The 22,315-nt window shown below is 45.3% G+C and overlaps 1 protein-coding gene across 5 annotated transcripts in view; it reads right to left on the reverse strand.

The window, feature by feature from the left end:
* Positions 1-1,056: 1,056 nt before the first annotated feature.
* Positions 1,057-22,315, reverse strand: part of Znf76 (zinc finger protein 76) — a 34,661-nt gene continuing 13,402 nt past the window's right edge. For 3 of the 5 annotated variants that reach the window (XM_040282524.2, XM_040282523.2, XM_040282525.2), the window contains exons 2-14: positions 14,906-15,074; positions 10,952-11,032; positions 10,767-10,844; positions 9,115-9,314; positions 6,674-6,790; positions 6,337-6,412; positions 5,647-5,772; positions 5,348-5,527; positions 4,292-4,525; positions 4,036-4,214; positions 3,303-3,467; positions 2,432-2,545; positions 1,057-1,912 (exon numbers count right to left, since the gene is read on the reverse strand). In XM_040282524.2, the coding sequence (XP_040138458.1) occupies positions 1,808-1,912; positions 2,432-2,545; positions 3,303-3,467; positions 4,036-4,214; positions 4,292-4,525; positions 5,348-5,527; positions 5,647-5,772; positions 6,337-6,412; positions 6,674-6,790; positions 9,115-9,314; positions 10,767-10,844; positions 10,952-11,032; positions 14,906-14,978 (1,728 nt within the window). In that variant the 5' untranslated portion in view covers positions 14,979-15,074 and the 3' untranslated portion in view covers positions 1,057-1,807. Of the gene's footprint in view, positions 1,913-2,431; positions 2,546-3,289; positions 3,468-4,035; positions 4,215-4,291; positions 4,526-5,347; positions 5,528-5,646; positions 5,773-6,336; positions 6,413-6,673; positions 6,791-9,114; positions 9,315-10,766; positions 10,845-10,951; positions 11,033-14,905; positions 15,075-22,315 lie in introns of those variants that run through there. The other 2 variants (XM_005318777.5, XM_021721996.3) reach the window with 2 other exon arrangements.

A 22,315-nucleotide genomic window follows, 5' to 3' on the forward strand; every position in this document is an offset into this window, starting at 1 on the left:
GGCACAGAGGGCACTGCTCACTCTGGGCCTGGTGTCCCTGACGACACCAGACTATATCTGAAACACACAAGGGTGAGTCTTGTGGACCCCAAACTCAGGGATTCTGGCAGGGGCAGTTTTGGGATTTGGGGCCCTCCACATCGGTATTACCATATCTTTAGACCCAATGCCCATGAGGGCTGGGCATATCCACTTCAGGAGTAGGGATTTAAAGCCACCTGCAGGACAATTCTGAGACACTCACTTGCTAGGGGCATGCCTTACTCTTCTGCTTCCAAAGGGATGCAAGAGTAAATGGAAGCCTTCTAGCTATACTAGGAGTATGGGCCAGGGGATGGGGTTCCATTCTCACGTGGTAGGAAGGGGCATGGGACACCATCACAGTTGAGAGAGGGAAAGAGGCATCTCCAGCTCCTGCAGTGCTTCCGCTTGGGCAGGGTCAAACCCACAGCTCCTTCCCCTGCATCCCTTCCTCCCACTGGGACTGGTCTGATCTTACCACTCACTTTTCAGTCTGATTATGGCTTTGAAATCCCACAGCAGAGCCCTAGACACCTGGTTGTACCCCATTTCTCAGGGCCGGGTAACAGCCAGGGCTTCAGTACCAGAGCATTGAGGCATCAGAAACTTGGTAACCTTGACGGAGGTGCCCCTCAGCCCTGCTTTAACCTGAGGCTTTGCCCCCTGGGAGGAGCTGACTGCTTGCAGTCAGGAGTGGCTGGAGGGGCTCAGGCTACATTCCACAAAGATAAGGCAGGAAAAGAGTTCTTCCAGCCCACCATCCCAATGACCGAGATTCAGTTAGAGCTTGGAAGCAGTGGTCACCCTAGTCCTGTTTGGTTACCCTAGAGCCCACCTGCTCAGGTGGTAGGAAGACACCAGCAGCTCTCCTGGGCTTATCTTACATGAAGCCTTCCTCCTAACTGGGTCCCAGGTAGCCTAGCCTACCAGTTAGGCATCAAGGCCAAGCAGTTTGTGTCAGAGAAACAGGGCTGAAAGCTTGACTTGATCAACCCTGCCACCAGGATCCAGAGCTGAAAGAATGGAAGAACCAGGTGGAAACTTGGAACTTTTATTAAATACGCATTCACCTGTTTGCCATTGCCACCCAGAGCAGGGAAAAATAATAATTATCAAAATAGAATTAAAAAAAAACACACACAAAACAAATTAACCCCAATCCCCAGCAATCTATGTACAAGGCCACTCCCTGCCTCTCTGCCACTGAGAGGTTGGGGGGTTGCTGGGTGGTGGGAGCTGGGCACCTTTACTCCAGCCACAGGCCCCTGAGGAATTTATTCTTACTGTGGTGGCAGGAAGTCCCTAGTGCCAAGTGGCCAGGCATCTCTGCTGGCCTCTGGGGAGGTGGTTATTGCTGGGAGGGGCAGGGCTAGGCCTGCTCTGCCCCCACTGGGCTGAAGAGCTATTAGCTCTCTCCCCTGGTAGGCCATCACCAGTCATGGTAGAGGCCAGTCCCCACTGCAGCCCCAAACTCCACCTGAGAAGGGTTATGGACTGGAGGTGGGAAGGGTGTTCTCCAAAGGGAGGAGAATGGGCGCCCAGGGCAGCCTGGTGATCAGGCTTGTGCTCCTCAGCTCCTGAGGATGACACACTCCCAATTCCCACTGCCTGGCCCTTCTTGTGTAGGGCCCCCATCCCCTTCAGTTAGACCATTTTCCTGCTGCTGTCTCACCCGAGACCTATGTGGCCACCTTCCATGTTTCAGCCACAGCTGGGGCCCTTGGAGACAGGGCCACCTGTGAAGCACAGCACCTCCTTCAGCATAAGTGGGAGCCAGCCCTCGGGCTCAGCAACCACTCTCCGACACTGCTGTCTCCAGAGTCATAGTCCCTTGCTGCATGGCAGCAGTGGCCACGCTGATAGCCTCTTCCAAGGTCTGCTGCTCCTCCAGCTGTGGAGAAGGGAGGAACATGTGAGACACTCCCTATTAGATCCTAGCATTAGTAGTATGTGGTAGATGCCCTCCATCTACTCAGGGTCACATGTGAAGCTCTTAGTAGGGCCCCAATAACAGAAGGTTCACTTTGAAGAGTTCTATTAGGTTAGGTATGGCCAGGGACCCAGGATGGCCCAGGGTCAGAAAGATTGGTTTGTTTGTAGACTAATTGTCTGGAGAGAACATTAGTGATCATCCACCGTTAAGTCCCAGGTGAATAAACAGAGATGAATGGCTGAGCCACAGGTGGACTGCCACGGGAGTTATCCTGAAGGCTGGAAAGGGCTTTCCTATGCTGCTTTAGCCAAGAAAGAGCTTGAGACATATGTGTGGATGGGCAGGAAGGGATTTGTCCTCTGAAATGGGCTCCTTTTGAGTCTGATGCCCTTCTCTTCAAGATTTCCACTGAATTCCTTTCCCCACTTGTTCCCTTCTCTGGCCTAAGATCCCCTTTCCTCTTAGATTTCAACCCACCTGCACTGCTATGTGTGTTCCGTTGGCTGTGGCCAACAGTGCCACCTGTTGATGATGAAGGGATGCTACACTTGAGTTCTCGGCCACCACAGCCCCAGAGGTAATGATTGTGACCTGAAACACAGAAGATCTTCCACCCACCTGCAGTACCCTCCATCTCCCCACTCCTAATAACAACACTCCACGCAAGATGGCTAGGAACAACCCAGAAAAAAAATGGACAAGACCATGTAGATCAAATTAATTAGTTTGAGGCTCTGAGATGAATGAGATGGTGTTTTTCTCCATTTAGAGCCCAGGTGAATTCAGGATTTCAAATCATAGGACAGAGTTATAAAGGACCCCAGAGAGAATTTAATCCCTTCAGCTGAAAATGGACCTTGAAGTCCATGAAAAAGTTATTGCCTACTTTTCAGCAAAGCAAATTTAGAGTAAACTGAGATTTAGAAACCATCTCTTGACCCCACTGTGTGTGTGTGTGTGTGTGTGTGTGTGTGTGTGTGTTTGTGTGCGCGCGTGCGCACGCTGTACTGGGAATTGAACCCAGGGGTACTTAATACTGAGATATGCTGTCAGTACTTTTTTTTAAAAGACAGGATCTCACTAAATTGTCCAGGCTGGCCTCAAACTTCTGGTCATCTTGCCTAAGCTCCTTGAGTGGCTGGGATTACAGGCATGAACCATGATACCCAACTCAAGTCAAATGCTTTTAAAGATTTGAGTTGCCCAGAGGAGCTGCGGGGAAGACTTTTTATGGTGGGGAATCTTTGTCCTTGTAAAGGCTTGGCTAATTTGGCCTGCACTTTCATGCCCACCCCATGGAAAGGTTAACAAGAGAACAAGAAACCCTAAGCAAACCGCCTGGTCATACGGGCTGCGTCTGGGTGCCATCAGCGCTGACCATGGTGACTGTATGTGTGCCAGATGTGGCCAGGTCATCGTTGTGGCTGGGGATGGTGAGGGTGGTGCTGCCGTGCTGGGTTACCACACTGATGGCACTCCCCAGGGCCTGCAGGTCTTCTGGGGACAGGCTGACCTGCCAATAGGAGGGGAGAAGATGAGCTAGAACACCAGAAAAGGGGTGTCTGAAAACCCCTCAGGAGGGTGTGTCTGCTCTCCCAGATAAGCAAGCAAAACAGGGCCAAGACAGCAGAGAGCTACGCTAAAATTGACTAACCACTTCTGTGACTACCACTTTGCCTTCAAGCCCTGCTGTTGCATTGGAGTCTTCACCAAATTTCATCCCTGACACCTCTAGAAGGCCTAGGTGTACTGGGCAGAGAGGGTGTGGACAAGGGCCAGGTTATACTGCTGGCTGGTAACACTGGTAGGACTTCCAGGCTTCCGGAACCCTATACCAACGTGCCTCTTGAGAAGGACATTCAAATGTCTCATTTGGACACCTATCAGCTTCCAAGAGGAAAGCTACTATTTTCTAGAAGCTGAGACTAGGCTGGAAGCAAGAGGCTGGGCTACACGATTTGGTCCCCTCAGCTTTAGCTAAAATAGAAATCTGCATGGAAGTGGGGTTGTCAGAGCTTCAGAGCTCCCCAGAGTTCCCAGAGAGAATGAAGTGGTCATTTTGGCCTGCCCCAGCCCTGTACCTGCTGGGCACCATCCTGAGTGATGAGAGCCACCTGGGGAGCCCCATCCTCCTCAGTCACCATGGCCACTTGGGCTGGGATGTCATCACCCTCTTCCTTCACTTCTGACAGGTAAGCAATGCGAGCTCGCTTGGGTGGTGGACTTTCCTCAGCTGTAGAGGCGGCTAGGAGAGGAGAGTCTAGGCTACCTCCTGCCATTGGATGCATCTGGGAGGTCTGGCTTGCCCCACTCTTGCCCCCTGCCCACTCCCCTCACCTTCGAGCTGCTGTTGCTCATACAGGGCCTGCTCACTCTCCTCAGTGGCCTCTAGCTCGCCATGGGCGCTGCGCTTGTGCATAGCCAGGGTGGAGGTCTGCCGGTAGGTCTTGCCACAAGTGCTGCAGGTGTAGGGCTTGCAGTGCGTGTGCACCACATGGTGTTTGTACAGGCTTGAGTACTCAGTGAAGCGCTTTCCACAGCCTGGCACCGTGCAAACGTATGGCTTCTCCCCTGGGGACACTGGGCTGTGAGGGGGGTGGGAACTGGGGCTGGCAAGGGGGAAACTAAGGGGACAGGGATGGGGGACAGGGTTGGTGAAGGGAAAGCCAGAGGGAAGGAGAGGGACTGAGACCTGAGACTCTGAACAGACAGAGTTGGGGAAGATGGCCAGTGGATGACATGGAGGACCTGGGCATGGGATCTCTGAGCCCAGGTTTGATTTAATGTAACTGAAGTGCAGTGGTGAAAGAATGGGGTGGGCCAAGGCTGGGGTTGGGGAAGGGGTAGAGGCGCACTGAGGACTGATGAGGCTGAGGGTGGAAGGTTGGAGAGTGGTGAACAAAAGAGGCAAGAGGCGGGAATAGGGTCTGAAGTGTTAGATAGGCACGCATGGCTGAGAGATGACACAGAAGGCTGGACAAGGGATGTGACATTGGGGAAGGTGAGGACATACAGGAGTCATATGCACAGTGGATGAGGTGAGAAGCTGAAGGTGACATTTCACTGTTTTTTCCCCACCATTCTTGACTCTGGGGTCTTCTCAGGAACTCAGCCAGAGCAGAGTTTAGGGCAGGGATAGAGGAATGGTTGGGAACTGAGGGACACCCCCAAGAGGGCTGGCAATACCTGACAGGCTGGACCTAATTGGAAATGGAGGAACCACTTACTGCAAGTGAAACAGTGGCTCTGGGGATACCCACCCCCAGACCAGCCTGGAATGGCCGGCGGAGAAGGGCTCCAGACTGGGAGCTGAGAGTGTGTTTCAGATCAGAAGCCTACAGTAGAGGGAGGTGGGGCCTCTAGAGGGTGGTCCTTGCATGCCAGCTGGCCCACCTGTGTGGATGCGCACGTGATTCTTGTAGTTGGTGGCGCTGGTGAAGCCACGGCCACAGTGGGGCTCGGGGCAGGTGTAGGGCCGCTCGCCTGTGTGGGTGCGCACATGTACCTTGCGGATATTAGATGTGGTGAAGGAGCGGCCACAGCCCTCAAAAGGGCACCGGAATGGGCGTTCACCTGTGCAGATGGGGGGTGTAAGGGATTGTTCAAGAAAGGTGGCCATGTCGGAGCAAGAAAGGGATGGCACTGGGTGAACTGAGTCCCCCTTCCCCAGGGGTGGGCAGGGCCTTGCCTACCAGTGTGGGTACGGACGTGCTTCTGCAGGTCTCCTGAGGTCTTGAAGGCCTTGCTGCACAGTTCCTCTGGGCACTTGTATGGTTTCTCACCAGTATGGGTGCGAACGTGGCTCTTCAGACCATAGCCTATGCAAGTGTGGTGGGGTAGAGCACCAGTGGGACCTCATCTTCCACTGCTTGCCTCATTTTTAGGCGCCCTCCATCCTAAACTGTGCTCTGGGAGGCTCCAAAAGCCCACACTGGTCTATTCTATGTTGCCTGGGCAGGGAAGAGGGTGTAGAAAAGCCCACTTTGTCCTCTCCTGGGGCAGCTGGAAGCATTACAAAAATGTAAGTATGAGAACCTAGAGAATCTGTGGCTAAAGGTCTTTGTTTCACAGAAGGAAAAATATAGCCCAGAGATGCCATGGCCCTCAGCACCCCACATCTAATGATTTTCAGAGCTGATATGACAAGAAGTGTCTCTCTACCTATGCCCCTGTTTCCTTCCACTGGCCTTGACCATGCTGCCTTTCGCTTCTGTAGCAGGGTTTCCTTCAAAGGCAGCACCTGCAGGTCAGAGCACTCTCAGTAGTTTCTCTAGATTGGCAGCCTGTGTTGTGCCTCTCTCAAGGAGGCCCCAAAGCTGATCTAGAATCCTCTGCTCTCAATTAGAAGCAGTCTACCTTCAGTCTCCATCCAGGTAAGTTACCTGTGGCAAAGGCCTTTCCACAGCTGGGGAAATCACACCTGTATGGACGGTCACCTGTGTGAGCCCGTTCATGCACCTGTGAGGACAAGAAATTGCATAATTCAGAGGGACAGGAGTATAGGCTCGTCTCTGGTTGTCTTCAAGGCCCTGGTTCTTCCCTGCTATTCTGTACATGTGTATCATAACCTCCTGTGCATGTTTCTGTGTATGTATCTCTTCCCTCTAGAAGGTAATGTGCAAATTGAGGGCAGGAACCAGTTCCAAAAAAGCAGAATGGCAGAATTTCAGCCTGGCAGGAAGGTAGGTAGAGCTGAAAATTGCCTACTAGCCACCTTACCTTTAAGTGATGTGCAGTGGTATAGAGACGCCCACAGCCCTTGTAGCCACAGCGGAATGCTCTGTCTCCAACCTGCTGCCCTTTGCCATTATGAGGAGCCTGGCTGTCATGTAGAACCTGAGGAAAAAGTCTTAGGGTCTCTATGTGGATTCTCCCCATTGAAGGAAAAGAAGTGGTAGCATACAGGGTCTAACTGACAGCCTATGACTCGATAACATGTTAAAACTATCAAGGGCCTCTAGGGTAGAGGACATACCCAGACAGAAAGGGAACAGATATTCAGGCACACTGCAAGAGAAGCCATGCTGGCATATGAAGTTATACTCGTCTCTGATGGACAGAGCGGGGACAGTCACAGGGGCTGTGGTAGCTAATGAAGAAGGAATATCTCGTAGCCAATTAGGTGAGGTAGGGCGTTTGGATGGCCATACTTGAGCTAGGCTGACCTCCAGGAACCTCCCTTTTAACCACACACTCCTAAGAGGCTGCAATTCTTGATATGTTCATCCTCTGGTAGGAGGGCCTCCTCCTCTTGGTGGGAAACTGCACAGAAAGAGCATGAGCAAGGGGGCTTGCTGTGTAGATGAGCTCAGCCAGGTTCACCTGGCAGGGCAAGGGGCCCACAGTGAAGTGGCTACAACCAGAAGTGCTCTAAAAGAGGGGACACAAATTTAAGCCCTAACTACCGCACCCAGGTAACTAACAAATCCTTTGTTTTATTTCATCTCCTGGGGACACTGCTAGAGTCACCTGTCTGACACCAGCCTCAGACCACAGAGAGCCCTTACTACTCTTTCTGCTTTCCTAGGCATGGTCCTAGTGGGACTGTCCCTTACTCTTTTCTTTTGGGATACTGCAGGATCACATTCTGGTCTTTTCAGCAGATCCTGGAACTCTGGAAGTCATAGTGAGTAGAGGACTAAAGGGTAAGACCAAATTCATGGCAATATCTGTCTAATTTGGCTCCAGGTCAGAGGGGCAAATAGCTGACACCCACACAAGCACTCAGATTTCACTCCATGTCATACCAGCTCCCTGTAATCAAGGGAGTCAAGGATCGTCAGAGCTGGAAGCAATCCTGAGATCATCTGGTTCCATATTATGGTATTAGAGAGGAATAAGCTGAGGCCTGGGAGGGGAGTGACTCACCTGAGACTGGACTATGTGGTGGCAGAGCCAGCACATATTTCAGGGCTCATGGTCTAAATAAAGCCCAATTCTTTTTCCATCAGTGGTCAGTCTCACATTTGGTTTCTAAAATATTCCCTGGGAACAGGGGTGGGAGTGGGCAATAGCCAAAAGTGGTCTGCCATAGTTTTGTGTGGTGTTTTTTTTTTTGAACTGGATTGAACCTAGGGGCACTTAACCACTGAGCCACATTCCCAGCCCTTTTTCATTAAGTTACTTAGGGCCTCTCTAAATTGTTGAGGGTGGCTTTGAACTTGTGATTTTCTGCCTCACCCTCCTGAGCTACTGGGATTACAGGTGTGCAGCACCACACCAGTTTGTGTTTCATTTTGAAATGACATGAAGATTTCCTCTTTTCCTTTACCACACAGCCAATTTCACTGTATAAAAACAACTTTTCTTCAATCTTTGGGTAAATCTGGTGTTTCAGGAAACTGCCACAAATACTCCAAAGCTCTGCAGTCCAGCCAGGGAGAGATCATTCCAATCTGGAAAATTCACAGATCTCAGATCTCTGTGTTCCTGTTCTTCCAACAGGCAGCACCACAGTTTCAGCAGAGGATGCTCAGAATGACTGGTATTTGAAGGGAAAGAGCCTTTTTTTCTTCCTTTTTTCAGTACTTGAGATCAAGCCCAGGGTCTTGCTTATGCCAGGCAAGTTCTCTGCCTCTGAGCTGTATCTCTAGCCCTGAGCCAGGAGTCTATTTTTCAACTGTTACTGTGTGGGCCTCAGGTTCCAAGAATCCCACCTGCTCTGTTGCATATGCCCTGGTCATTGCCCTGCCATGCTTATTTTCCCAATGACTAAATAGTTACAGAGAAGAAATAAATACAAGAGTATCTGACTTCAGTGGACAAAACAAAAACAAAAAACTAATAAAAGACACTGGCAGGGGCTTTCCCAAAAAGTACAGAGGACTATTACAGCAGCCAAAGAGAAGCTGGGCCTAACTTCCCATCACACAATGCCATTTTTTTTTTTTTTTTTTTTTTTACAGCAGCCTTGTCTCTTCAGAGACAGGCGTAAATGTAATCAACCGTAGCAGACCCAGCCCATGCCCTGGACAGGGACATGTGAGATGATCTGGGGTAACTTGGGTAGAGGGGCAAAGACAGTATTGCCTAGGTTATGTTCAAGCACAGGGCTGCTCCTGTCCTCTGGAGAGGTGAAGTTCTGGTAGGGCCAAGAGGTAATGGACAGGTGAAGCCCCACTGTTGTGAGTGATGGACAGTGTCAGGATCTGTGTGCTCACCTTGCTTGCATACTGCTCCAGGGCTACCACTGTGTCTGCGCTAAAGCCCTCATCATCTTCTGCTGCCAGATCTTCTAAGCCCACCTCTGTCTGCACGGCCAGGATGGTGCTGTCTGATGGCACAGCCACAGGATGGTGAATGTAGGCAGTGGAGCCATCTTCCAGCTGCACAGCTTCCAGGGCACTGGGATCATAGCCCTCTGCAAGGAACACACGATTAGCCCTGATGCCACACAAGAGGAGAAGACAGAGCTGGGAATCTGGCTTTAACTTAATGAGAGGAGTTTCAACATCAAGTTTCTCCTGGCCTTCACCTTGGTGATTCCTTCTTGCTAGTGGGAATTCCTTCTGGGGTTGCCTCTCCTAAGGACAAGGTCTCTATGGTGTGCTGATTGGAAACTCACTGGCTCCTCAAGGACCTAATGGGACCACCATCACCTGGGCTTAGATGGCTACAAAGACTTCCTGATCAAGCACCCCTTACCTGTTCTACTTCCTTCTAGGCAGCATGGCATCTATAGGGATCTTACAGGACACAAAGGTGATCCCATCACCTAACTCCTTTAACAGTTCAAATGTTTCCCACTGGTCTTAGGACAAACACCAAGATCCAAACCCCAATGCAACCAGTGAGTGCTCTGCCTTTCTCATTCTGGCTTCCTCTTAACCACTCTCCTCTCTCCCCTAGTCTCATAGCTCCCAGAAGTTCCTAGAATGTGCCATTATTTCTCCCAGCTCTCCAGCTCCATGCCTACCATGCTGTTCCTCTGTCTGCAGTACTGAATGCTCCCTGCCACCCTCCTTCCCCTAGCTAAATCTATCCATCCTTCAGCTCTCAGTTCCAGCATCACTTCCTTAGAGAAGTCCTCTCTGAGCCTGATCCCAGTTTGTAATGATCAGTTTATCAGTGATGGCTTATTTCACTTCTCTTTCCCCCTCTAGACTATGGGTAAGCACGGACTGTGTCAAATTGATTCTCCCTTGTATGCTTCATGCCTAACACAATGGCTGGCATATAGTCGTTGCCCAAGAAGCTACTTGTAGATGGGTAGATGGACCAAATCATTTTTTAGGAACTCAGAGCTCTATTCTCCCCACCCCACCCCCACCCCCCAGGGATTTAACTCAGGAGCACTTGGCCACTGAGCCACATTCCAGCCCTATTTTGTATTTTATTTAGGGACAGAGTCTCACTGAGTTGCTTAGAACCTTGCCACTGCTGAGGCAGGCTTTGAACTCATGATCCTCCTGCCTCAACCTCTTGAGCCTCTGGGATTACAGGCATGTGGTATCGTACCTGGCAGGAGCTCTATTCTTAAATATTGGTTAAGTTTCTTTTTTTCCTGGCTATGGATGATGTCCTCAAGTCCTATTTAAAGCCTTAATACTTTGTGGACGTGCTGGAGCCAAAGTCACCACCAAGGCCCATGTACAGACTCTTAAGGCTCAGCCTCCTGGTGGCAGAGACAGCTGTATGACAGGAAAGGTGGGCAAGGCTGCTAACAAAGGTGAGCATACATGTGCTTCAAGGAGGGCATCATCTGTGTCTATATTCTAATCCTCACAATGTGCCACTCTATCCCCCCTGCCCCAACTTCTGTCAGTTCTGTGTCCATTCTTTTCCCTGTCAGTTGTGATGTCCATGAACCCACCTTTGGGTGTGCGGTGTATATAGGCCATGCTGCCATCTTCCAGTTGCACAGGCTGTCCATCCTCAAAGGAGAGAGATTCTGTAATGAGAGCAATGCCAGCCTTTCTCTGGAGCTTGGAGCCACAGAGGGGTCCTTGATGGGGACTGCCATCCCTCCACAAGACAGGGGTGTGTTGGTGTCCTCACCTTTCTGTACTGTCACTTGGTGAATGTATGCGGTGGTCCCATCCTCAAGCTGGATCACTTGCCCTTCAAGCAGCTTCTCTCCTATGGAGGTGGAAATGGAGAGAAATGGGCCAGGCCTGAAAAGGACTCAGAGATGCCTGTTTTTAGAAAATGCCATTTGAGACTCTGGACATGAGCCTGTAGCACAGATAATGTTCACCAAGTTTCCTTGTTCCTGGACTTCCTAGGCCTGGGCCTTGAGGCACTGAGAATAAAGACATCCTGTCATTCAGGAACCTTGCATCTCCCAGCAGATCCCCTTCCTGTCACTCACAGGGGAGAAACTTCCTTTATTATTCTGCCCATGCCCAGCAAAGTGGGGATTTCCAGCCTAACAGAAATTGCTGAGATTGAACTAAATGGAGAACAAAGGAAACCCAGGAAGGACCCAAATGGTAAAAACTCAGATACAGCTCAAACTAATGAAATCAAAATATATTCCTTTATTTCACACTGTGGTAGTGTGCCAAGACCTTGAGACTCTGATAAGACAGTAGTATAGCACAGTGGTTAAAAGTAATGGGTTCTGGAACCAGGTTAAGCCTCCTGAGTGTGAATTCCAGCTCTATTTCTTACAAACTATGTGGCCTGGATCAGCTTTTTAATCTTTGTGTCTCAGTTTCTTTCTTCTTCTTCTTCTTTTTTTTTTTTTTTTTTGGTGGTGCTGGGGATTAAACCCAGGGCCCTGTGCACGCGAGGCAAGCACTCTACCAACTGAGCCATATCCCCAGCCCAACAGTTTCCTCTTCTTAAGAACTACATTTTCCTGGGGGCTGAGGATGTAGCTCAGGGGTAGAACACTTGTCTAGAATGCACATACCCTAGGTTCAATGCCCAGCACTTAAAAATAAGACAAAACAAAAATTCTATCTTCCTCATATAGTTGCTGTGAGGGTTCAATGTGATAAATGAGAATGTGCTCTATATGTGATAAGTCCTTAGCAAAATTTAACTGTTATTGTAACTAGTCCAATGTGCATTTTAAAAGAAATGGAAAGCAAAACAACAGGAAGCTGAGTGGGACTATTATGCTATTATGTGTTCATCTAGTCTTACCCCATTGCTACTGCTACTACTAATAAAAAATTGACTCACATAAGGCAACACAACAAACATTATAAAAATTAAGACTGCAGATTTCCTAAGATAGTACCCTTCCTTTATCTTACTGGAAAGAACTTCTAAAAGGCACTTGGAATTAGAATTAGATGCCCCCATCCTCATGACAAGTGAGTATGAGAGAAGGGGAAGGAAGAAAGGAAGTGAGAAAGGTAAGAAAGTAAGGGAGACTAAAGAGTTAATTATAAGTGATTTGTTTGTCCCTTTCTTTCTTTTTTTAAAATTTTTTTAAATATTTTTTTTTATTTTTTAGTTTTCGGTGGACACAACATCTTTGTATGTGGTGCTGAGGATCCAAACCGGGCCACACGCATGCCAGGCGAGTTCGCCACCGCTCGAGCCACATCCCCAGCCCCTTGTCCCTTTCTTTAGAAGTTTTACATTTTGGAATTTGATTCTTATGAGATAGGAAAAGAATGAGGTGGCTACTTCTGGCCCAGCTTTCTGCTATCTCCCCTTCAGAAGAGTCCCCAAACTTGTCTCCAGACTGAATCTTCTTGGGGTCAGTAACCAACAGTCCTATAACCTGGCCGGAGGCAGGTGAGATGAAGATAGATGTGAGAAGCAGGAAAGGCAGCTGAGATAAGGAGGACCCACTTGCTCCTATCCTACCCTGAGAGCAGAAGATCATCCTTGTTCCCCACAGTTTCTGTCCTGAAAAGGGCACTAGTTCTTGGCGTTCTGAAAGCATTAGCAGAGCTACTGCCAACAGAGTGGGGAGGCTTTGAGGCAGGAAACAAGACATTGGAAGAGTTGTTTGAGAAAAAATTTTAATGGACAATTTCTTCTAACAACCAGACACTACAATAGGGAAAAGCAGGGCAGAGTAACTACCTCACAAGGGGCCTTGTGACCCATTATACAAGGGTGATCACATATCCTCATTGAACCAGAATAGTTCCAATGAATTTAAGAATAGCACATTCTTCTATTCCTAAATTTTTTAGGTTTGAACGATTACCCTAATTAAAGGTAAATCTCATGCAATTTTAGGGTTCTCTTGTTGGTGAAGCAGGGCCCGCACAGAATTCCTGCTGACAGAGATGAAAGTGCCTCTGTCAAAAGCTTTAGGGAGCTCATCAGAGGGGAATGTGATGATGTATGTACATGTGCACACTGCCACACTATGGAGGAGGTAGGAACAGCACCAGAAAGTGACGAGTGACAGAGAGGTGAGGGAGGCAAGGAGGTTCAAATACAAGAAGGAAAGACATGTTTATGGTCAGATGTCTCACTCGATTCTTACTCATTAATTCAACCATAAATTATCAGCAGAAGACAGGCTTGGGAACTAACTAGGTCCAAAGAGTAAACAAAGGCCCATCTACAGATCCTAAGTTCTTCCATCCATCTCACTACACTAGAGAGGCGGGACCTGTGGTGTGAAGTTAGAGAGTTTAAGGCTTCAGAAGTAGCTCCAGAAATTTGATCCTCAATGGAATGAATCTAGTAAGAATGCACACATCAGAAACAGCTCTTGATGAGTACCCTTTCTAGCAGACACCCTCCCCAACAATGTCATATGGAAAGACCTTACTAATGAGATTAAGGGGTGTCTTTAGTCATTATCAGGGAACAGACAATTTTAAATAAAATTACTGAAACTTATCTTTTAACCTAGGAATGCAAGTTTATTTTGGCAGTGTGATGAAATGAAGGAGGACACTACTGCAATAATAATGTGGCCATGAGAACAGTGATGTTCATGAAACCCAGAACAGGTCAAATAAGTGGAAATAAGGCAGCGTTTTCCCAGTCCAGGGAACACATGACTATCACCTGGCATGCTTGAGAATGCTGGCAAGAAAGGAGGATATCCCTGTGTGTGGGCCCTTCCCTCAACAGCGCTCTCTTCTGACTTCAAACCTACCTTGATTTGAAGTTCCTTGAAAGTGAGGATAGGGTTGGCAGATAAAATACACGATTTCCTGGTAAATCTGAATTTCAGATCAATGACAAATTGTTCTTAGTATAAGTTAAACATCTCTAATCCAAAAATCCAAAATCTGAAGTACTCCAAAATCTGAATGGATTTTAGAGTAGGGATGCTTAACAGGTAAAGTCTATGCAAATATTCCAAAACCCAAAAATTTCCAAAATCTAAAATACATCTGGTCCCAAGTGTTTTGGATAAGGGCTATCCAACCAGTATTTAGTGCCATTATTTTATTTTATTTTATTTTTTAGCATTTAATCCTTTGTTTATACATGTCTACCTCATATAGTATTTGGGACAGGCTTATACTACAGAAGTATCTGCTGTTCATCTGCAATTCAAATTTAACTGTGCATCCTATATTTTTATTTCTGGTACCCACTAGACCCAGAAACAAAGGCATAAGCTCTCTGCTTCAGTACCCCCTCGAATCTAGAAAAGTAGCTTGTACAGGTAAGTGCCCAGGACATAGTCTGAGTGCTTGAACTTGATGCAATTAAGATGGTGAACTTCCTCTAGAATGCATCGAGAAACTGGGCAAGAAATATTTGAAAAGTAGGAACTCATATCCAGGACTGTGTTCATCCATCCCAGAAATACTCATGAACTGCTCACTCCATGTAAGGAATTTTACTCTTTGAGAGGTCTTGGCTCCTATAGCTGGGGCAATATGGTTTTCTAGCTTGTGTAGGTAGCATTTTAAAGAGACCCATTTTCAAATATCTCAGATTCTCATGCAGAGTAAGCTGTGGAGGAGGGCAGGGATGAGCAAGCAGGAGTGCAGGTTGGTGACTCTGAGAAGGGGACACTCCTTTCTAGAAGCTGAGGGATAGGATCCTGAGGTCTTGGGAAATACTCACCTTTGACAGCTTGCTGGACATAGGCTGTCGTCCCATCACTAAGGGTCACCGTCTGTAGACCCAAGCTCTCCATGGCAAACTGCTGCTCATGCACTCAGACATGAAGTTGGCTTCTGGCCACCACCAAGAGCCACAGGTGAGGTCAGAGATTTCCTTCTGGGTCACAAGTCTGAGAAAATAAACAGTGTCACATAAAAAGTTTCATGGCTTTCTTCTGGCACACAGAGTTAATGAAGCTAGCTAAGACAGAGAAATAAATTCATTAAAGTAGAAAATTATGTTGGTTTTTATGAAAAGGGTTAAAAATATACACATATAAGAATTCTAAAAGATGAGCACAGAAGAGAAGCATGTCAGTCAAACTGGCTGTAAGCTAATAATTCATGATCAAAACCTAGTTTTAAATTCGCTCCCCTCAGGAGGGAGCCTGGTTAAAGGCAGGCGGCCAACTTCACTGCTGCTGGTTCTCCAAGACCTCCAACATCCATACACCAGCACTGTTAACCAACCTCAGGGAAGACCCTGTGGGTAATGGAACAAGTCCTTAACAGGACTTACATCATCCCCCAATACCTCGGAACTGTCCTATTTCCCTAGTACCCCCATCCCAAGGGTGGTACCTTCATCTACCCAGAAGCAGTGGGTTCATCTCTAAGTTCTCCTTTTCCCCAAAAAGTCCTATTTCAAGTAAGTATCATCTCTCAGATTATGTCCTCAGATAAACTTCTGCCTGTTTACAATTCATTTTCCAACACCCTATTAGCATGACCTTAAAAATAACGAAAACTTAAATATCCCCTTTCTCTGTTTCAAACCCTTTAATAGTTTCTTATCACCCTTAGAAATTCACTCTGCAGGCATGGGTAGGTCCTGTTACAGATTTCTGTAGCCCTGGGTACCATCTCTTCCTAACATACACCTGGGCTCATCTCCTTCAATACCTATCTACTTTCTTCTTTTTTTTTTTTTTTGGTTAGAACCCAGGGCCTTGTGTATGCTAGACAAGCACTCTACCAACTGAGCTATATTCCCAGCACCTCAACTGACTTTTAACACCTACATAGGATTCTAGGCTCTACTCCAGTTTCTGGTTCACAGTGGCTTCTCCAGCACCTTGTGCTGTGGGCTAGCACAGATCCTCTTGGAGTGATCACCAGGTTCTCATGTATCTGCCATGGCATGGAATCTACTCTAGTTGTAGAACAACACCCCCAAAACCTGTGAAGCCTGCAGGAAGCCCATAGCATCTGTTCTTGGTCTAGTTGTTAGGATTCTTTTTTTTTTCCTTTCCCTTTCCTTTTTTTTTTTTTTTTTTTTTTTGGCAATACCAGGGATTGAATCCAAGAGCACTCCACCCCTGAGCTACATTCCCAGCCCCCTCCCCCACTTTTTGGGTGGTGCTGGGGATTGAACCCAGGGTCTTGTGCATGCAAAGCAAGCACTCTACCAACTGAGCTATATCCCTAGCCCTATTCCCAGCCCTTTTTGAGACAGAGTTTCACTAAGTTGCTAAGGCTGGCCTTAAACTTAAAATCCTCCTGCCTTGGTGTCCTGATTTGCTGGATTACAGGCATGTGCAACCATGCCTGGCAGTTGTTAAGATTCTTTTTCTACTCACCCACAGAATTCTCCTGGACTTGGCCTCTGGCCTGCTTACTTGATCCTCATGACCTATCAGCTATATCCTGTTTTCACATCAGAGCACGAAGACAGGAAGATATTTGTATGTCACATGGCAGATGCTACTGCTTGATGCTAGCAACAACTACCAGGGCTTTGGCAGCATCAAGGGTTAAGCAGATCAATATCTTCATATAACTACAGCTCATCTGTGATACAGTGGTTGGGATGTTCTACCCCAGGCTTGGCATCTCAACTAGAATTGTTCATTCATTCTGTCTATAAACATTTACTGATTGAACTAGGCTCCAAGGAGCAATATTAATAAAAGTGAGCAATACTTAAAAACTAATCAAGTGAGACATATTATACACATTAAAGACAATCCTATACTTCAATACCATTATTTTCCCTGTTTTACATCAAATAATTTACTCAAGTTTATACACCTAGTGTGTGAGGAGGATCTGAATCCAGTGCATTTGATTCAAAGAGTGCTTTAAAGTTCTCTAGTATGCTGTCAGCCCAACTTCCCTGGTCTGTCAGGATCCTAGAAGTGACCTCAACTTTGCCTAGACTCCTGATAATCCCCAATGGTCTCTATTTTACAAAAGCTCTGGTTCTGACTTTTCTTGTTCTGCTCCCTGATCTTCAACTTTCATTCTCTTAATCAGGAAGGGAGAATCTTTTGTAACCTGTTTCACTATAATCACATTATGTCAGAAATAAGGACATAGGAGAGATCCAGGTTTAAAAACAGCACAATGGCCCCAAGCTATTATGGCTGGGCTCTGCCAGCTCTGAAGCAAATGGTTGGTTTAATTTAGCATGTCTGTATTCCACAGGAACATCATAAGGGAAATTTAAGAGCACAGGCTCTAGAGACAGCCTGAGTTCCAATTTAGGCTCATTTGCTTGGAAGCTGTGTAGCACTGGGAAAGTAAATTAACCAATCTGAACCTGATGCCACAGAACAGTGGTACCTGCTTCCCAGGCTGCTGTAAGGATTGAATGAAGTCACATATATTGGCCTTTAGTCCAGCACTGGTACATAGGAAGTGCTCTATAAATACTGGCTCTGAGGAGAGGGGAAAGAAGAGGGACCTAAAGGGAAATGCTTTTGAAGCAATGTGGATTTCTAAAACGTTAGTCAGGAGTAATGGCAACAGCCCCAGACTAGAGGTCTGCAGAACTGGCTTCTCATCCTGATTGTATGTGATTTTTTTTTTTTTTTAATCTGTAACATACAGTGTTGGCCCAGATGACACTGATTTTTTCCACCGCTCATACTAATTTATAGTTATTCAGTATGTTCCCCATAGTATATGCCAACCACTGTTCAAACCACTCTGCCTGAATTAATTTTTAATCTTAAAGACAATCATAAGAGAAGGTAGGTACTTTATCCTCCCTTTACAAATGAGGTTGCTGAGGTATACAGGGATACTAATTTGCCTAAGTTTCCTAAAGCTATCAAGTGCTGAAGCCAGGATTCAAAGTCAGGCTAGCAGGCCCCGCTGCCTGGACTTCTCAATATTTGGCACACTTCTTCCTGCTAATCCAGTGTGACCGACACACTGTCAGCACTCAAAACACTTGAATACAGGTTGCTCAACTTCCATCCTATCCACTATAACTTAAACCCAATCCTTCTTGGTCTACCCACAGTGGAAAAAGGGAATGGCTGGTAGCCACATTAACCAAAATAATCCTTCTTAGGTTCAAAGAAAACACATTTGACTGCCTGATCTTTCATCTGGCCCCAATTCATCCACTTTTCTTCCTGAAGCTTCATAATATAAACCTTTAAAATAGCCTACATTACCTCCAGATTTCCCCAATCCCTGAGACTACTTCCAACACAGCTGACTACAGGGAGTGAGGGTGTTTCATGGCTGCCGGACAGATACTAGCATCTCCCTTTCCCTCTGTAATTGATGGTTTACTCTGAATTTTCTTGTGCTGGCTTCGAACCAACAACAGTGACACAGGCAGAGCCACAGAGAACTGTCACTGCCCGAGGACGGCTATCTAAGCAGTTTCTCCCTGTAATGGGCATTTCAGATTTATAACTCCCATGGCCCTCTGAGAAGGGTGGATGGGGTGGGGGGCAGCTGATCTTTTTCTCCTTAGAGGGTATAAGGATTATCAATGACTTGAGCTGGGTACAGGGGGGACAGACCAAGGGGAGAGGGAAAAGCAGAATAAGAGTGATGGCAAAAGGTTGAGACTGAAAAGGAGTACTCTTGACTTTCCCAGGACGATCCCCAAATCCAGTTTTGTTTGTCATGCTTTTAAAAATGAACGTACACACTGTTGGCACTGAGAAGAAGACAACTCCATGACTCCATAATCTATTGTTGAGTTTTCTACTGTAAAACATAAATTATGATTATTGGGAGGTAACATTAAGAAAAACTGATTTAGAGGCTTCAGATTTTTAAGTCTCTCCCTCAAACAAGATGTGCTTAAATGACCATCTCAAAGCAGAAAAATAAGGGATGTGAAAGATGGGAAACTAAAGAGCAGCTGTGGTATTGCCTTTCTCCACTTTGTCATGGTTGAGATCTGATCTGATCCACACCCAAACAGGCTGCTCGGACTCTAGGCACCTGTTCGCTGGCCACTCCATCCCCCTCTGCCAATCAGAACTCCCTGGACACTGGGACAGGGCTTTCTGTACTCTGCCTCAACCAGACCAGAGGGCAACTGTGTTTAGAAGCCAAATTTTTTTTTTTTTTAATGAAACATTTGCTTGGAAGGAGAAGAATGTTCAACTTTGACCAGAAAAAAAAATTATGACAATTTTCACTCAGAAAATTCCTTATTTGCAAACACAGAAAACTTCTTACAAATGACAAATAAACGTTGGGTTGGAAAGGATGAAGGCTGATGGAGACAAGTGGAAAACAAATTAGAACCAGATTTGGGAGAGTGCAGTAAAATGATTCAGTATTTGTTATTATAGAAAAAGACTTCAAGGCACAAAAAACCCCTAGTGAAATGAGCTTAGTTCTGTGGGTTTTTAAGCACTGAAGAGAAAACAGGAAATTAATAACAGAAGTTTGCACTAACATAACACAAATTTAAAACATAAGCTAAACATCTCTTTGCAAAAGGCACAATGATTTTAAAAACCCAAATCACTTTTAGTATGGTTCCTATTTGGCTACTGCAACTTTATAGATGTGAATTAGTCACAGAAAAGGGAGTAATTAGGTAGAGTGGATTATTTCCAATTCCAAAGGGCAATGAAAAAAAAAAAAACAGACCTCCATTATTATAGAAGAGAATTCATTTAAACTAAAAAAATTAACTTAAAAATCTAAATTTCAGCCATATATTCAAGTGAATTTTAATATCTCAGTTTATAAACACCCAACAAAGCAATCATGGCTGGGTTTCAAATCACCTTTAGTTAATGAAAAAAGTCTAGAATCAAGGCATTTGGGGAGGATTATCCTTAGGATAACTTTTATACCAACAAGCAAATTAGCACAAATATGATGAAGGTAAATTTGAACCATTTCTAGAATTCAGATTGGAGGCTACCACTGGCTTGAGAAGAGTCACCACAGTTATACCTTATTTAAAAAACATTGCCCTAGGACAAAATGGTCAAAATTTTATATCATCAATTCATCAAAATGGAACAATATCCAAATCCTAATTAGAAGAGAAAGTAGTTTTGAACTTTTGAAGCAAAAGAGAATCAAGGGAAAAGAAGAGTTGGTTAACAAAAATCAATTGTAAGGAAAATATTAAAGAAAAAATAATTAAATATTTAAAAACAGACAAATACTGATCTCCAAAACAATATCCAATTCCCACTGAACAAATAAGGGTACATTATGAATTCACACAAGTAAAAAAAAAACAATAAATAAATACTTTTAAAAAGATTTACACTCAATACTTAACAAGAAAGAATAATCATGACAATGTAATTGTTAAATTGCCAAAAATCAAAGTAAAAGTATAAAATTCAGCAGCCAATCCTGGAAAGGCTGGGAGACAGTCACAAGCTGTAGTGAGCCAATTAAAAAAATGAGCAAAAGATCTGAACAGACATCTCACCACACAAGATGTACAGGTGGTAAATAAGCATATGAAAAGATGCTCAACATCATGTCCTTAGAAAATTGCAAATTAAAACAATGAGATATCACTACATAACTGTTAGAATGGTAAAAATACAGAACACTGACAACATTAAAAGCTGGCAAGGATGTGGAGCGACAGGAATTTCTCATTCACTGCTGGTAGAAATACAAAATGGAACACACACTTTGGAAAACACTTTGGCAGTTTCCTACAATTCTAAACATACTTTTTTTTTTTTTAAGACAGAGAAGGAGAGGGAGAGGGATTTTTTTAATATTTATTTTTTAGTTCTCAGTGGACACAACAACATAACATCTTTATTTTATTTTTATGTGGTGCTAAGGATCGAACCCAGCTCCCCGTGCATGCCAGGAGAGTGCACTACTGCTTGAGCCACATCCCCAGCTCTCTAAACATACTCTTATCATATGATCTAGCAATCATGCTCCTTGGGTATTTACCCAAATTAGTTGAAAGCTTATGTCTGCAGAAAAAACCCTGCACATAAACATTTACAGCAGTTTTAATCATAGCTGCCCCAAACTCGTAGCAACAAGGATGTCCTTTAATAAACTATGATACACCCTTACAATGGAATATTATTCAGCAATAAGAATAAATGAGCTATAAACTGGGTGTGGTGGTGCACATCTGTAATCTCAGTAACTTGGAGGCTGAGGCAGGAGGATCACAAGTTTGAGGACAGCTTCAGCAAGAGGAAGATTCTATTTCAAAATAAATAAATAAATAAAATAAAAAGGGCTGGGGATGTAGCTCAGTAATAAAGTGTTCCCTGGTTTCAAAACCAAATCAAACCAAACAAACAAAAAAGAACTATCAAGCCTTCAAAAGACATGGAGGAATCTTAAATGCATATTGCTAAGTGAAAGAAACCAGTTTGAAAAGGCTGTATACAATATGATTCCAACTCTATGACATTCTGGGAAAGATTACAGAGACAATAAAAAAATCATGGCTGCCAAAAGTTCAGAGTGAGGGAGGGAAGGATTAATAGGTGAAGCACAGGGGGCTCACAGGGCAATAAGACTCTTCTGTGTGTTATCCTAAGGGTGGACACATGACATTATACATTTGGCAAAACCAATAGAATGCACAACACGAAGTCAGCCCTAATGTAAACTATGGATTTCAATTATCAGTACTGTATCAATATTGTCCATCAACTGTAACAAATATACCATGACAATGCAACATGTTTTAATGATAAAACGGGAGGGGGGCGTGTATGGGAACTTTCTGCTCAATTTTTCTGTAAATTTAAAACTACTTAAGAAATAGCCTATTAATTACAAATAAATCCAAATCCAACAATCAAAGGTGGCAAAGCAGAGAGACAGGCACAAGGATGTCTTGCTGATGACACTGGAGGTTGCTTCTGGCTTTCAAGAGAACAATCTGTTAATGCTTAACCCCACTGGGAAAGATTCCCGATTCAAGATCTAAAAACCCTGTTTTCATAATTCATCCCACAGAAAGAATGTACAAAAGACAAGAATTACTTGCATAATGATTCTTGTTTAAATATTTTAGACAAGAACCATAAAGCCTATCTGGATTGATGGAGGGCGTTTAACAAATTAACAGTAAGTGAAAAAAGACAATATTGAACATTCATCTAGTTCCAATATACATAAACCTCAACTCCATTTCAGACGAGGCCAGAAG

This window comes from Ictidomys tridecemlineatus, chromosome 8 (genome assembly GCF_052094955.1).
Source record: "Ictidomys tridecemlineatus isolate mIctTri1 chromosome 8, mIctTri1.hap1, whole genome shotgun sequence".
In the NCBI taxonomy this organism is placed as follows: domain Eukaryota; kingdom Metazoa; phylum Chordata; class Mammalia; order Rodentia; family Sciuridae; genus Ictidomys; species Ictidomys tridecemlineatus.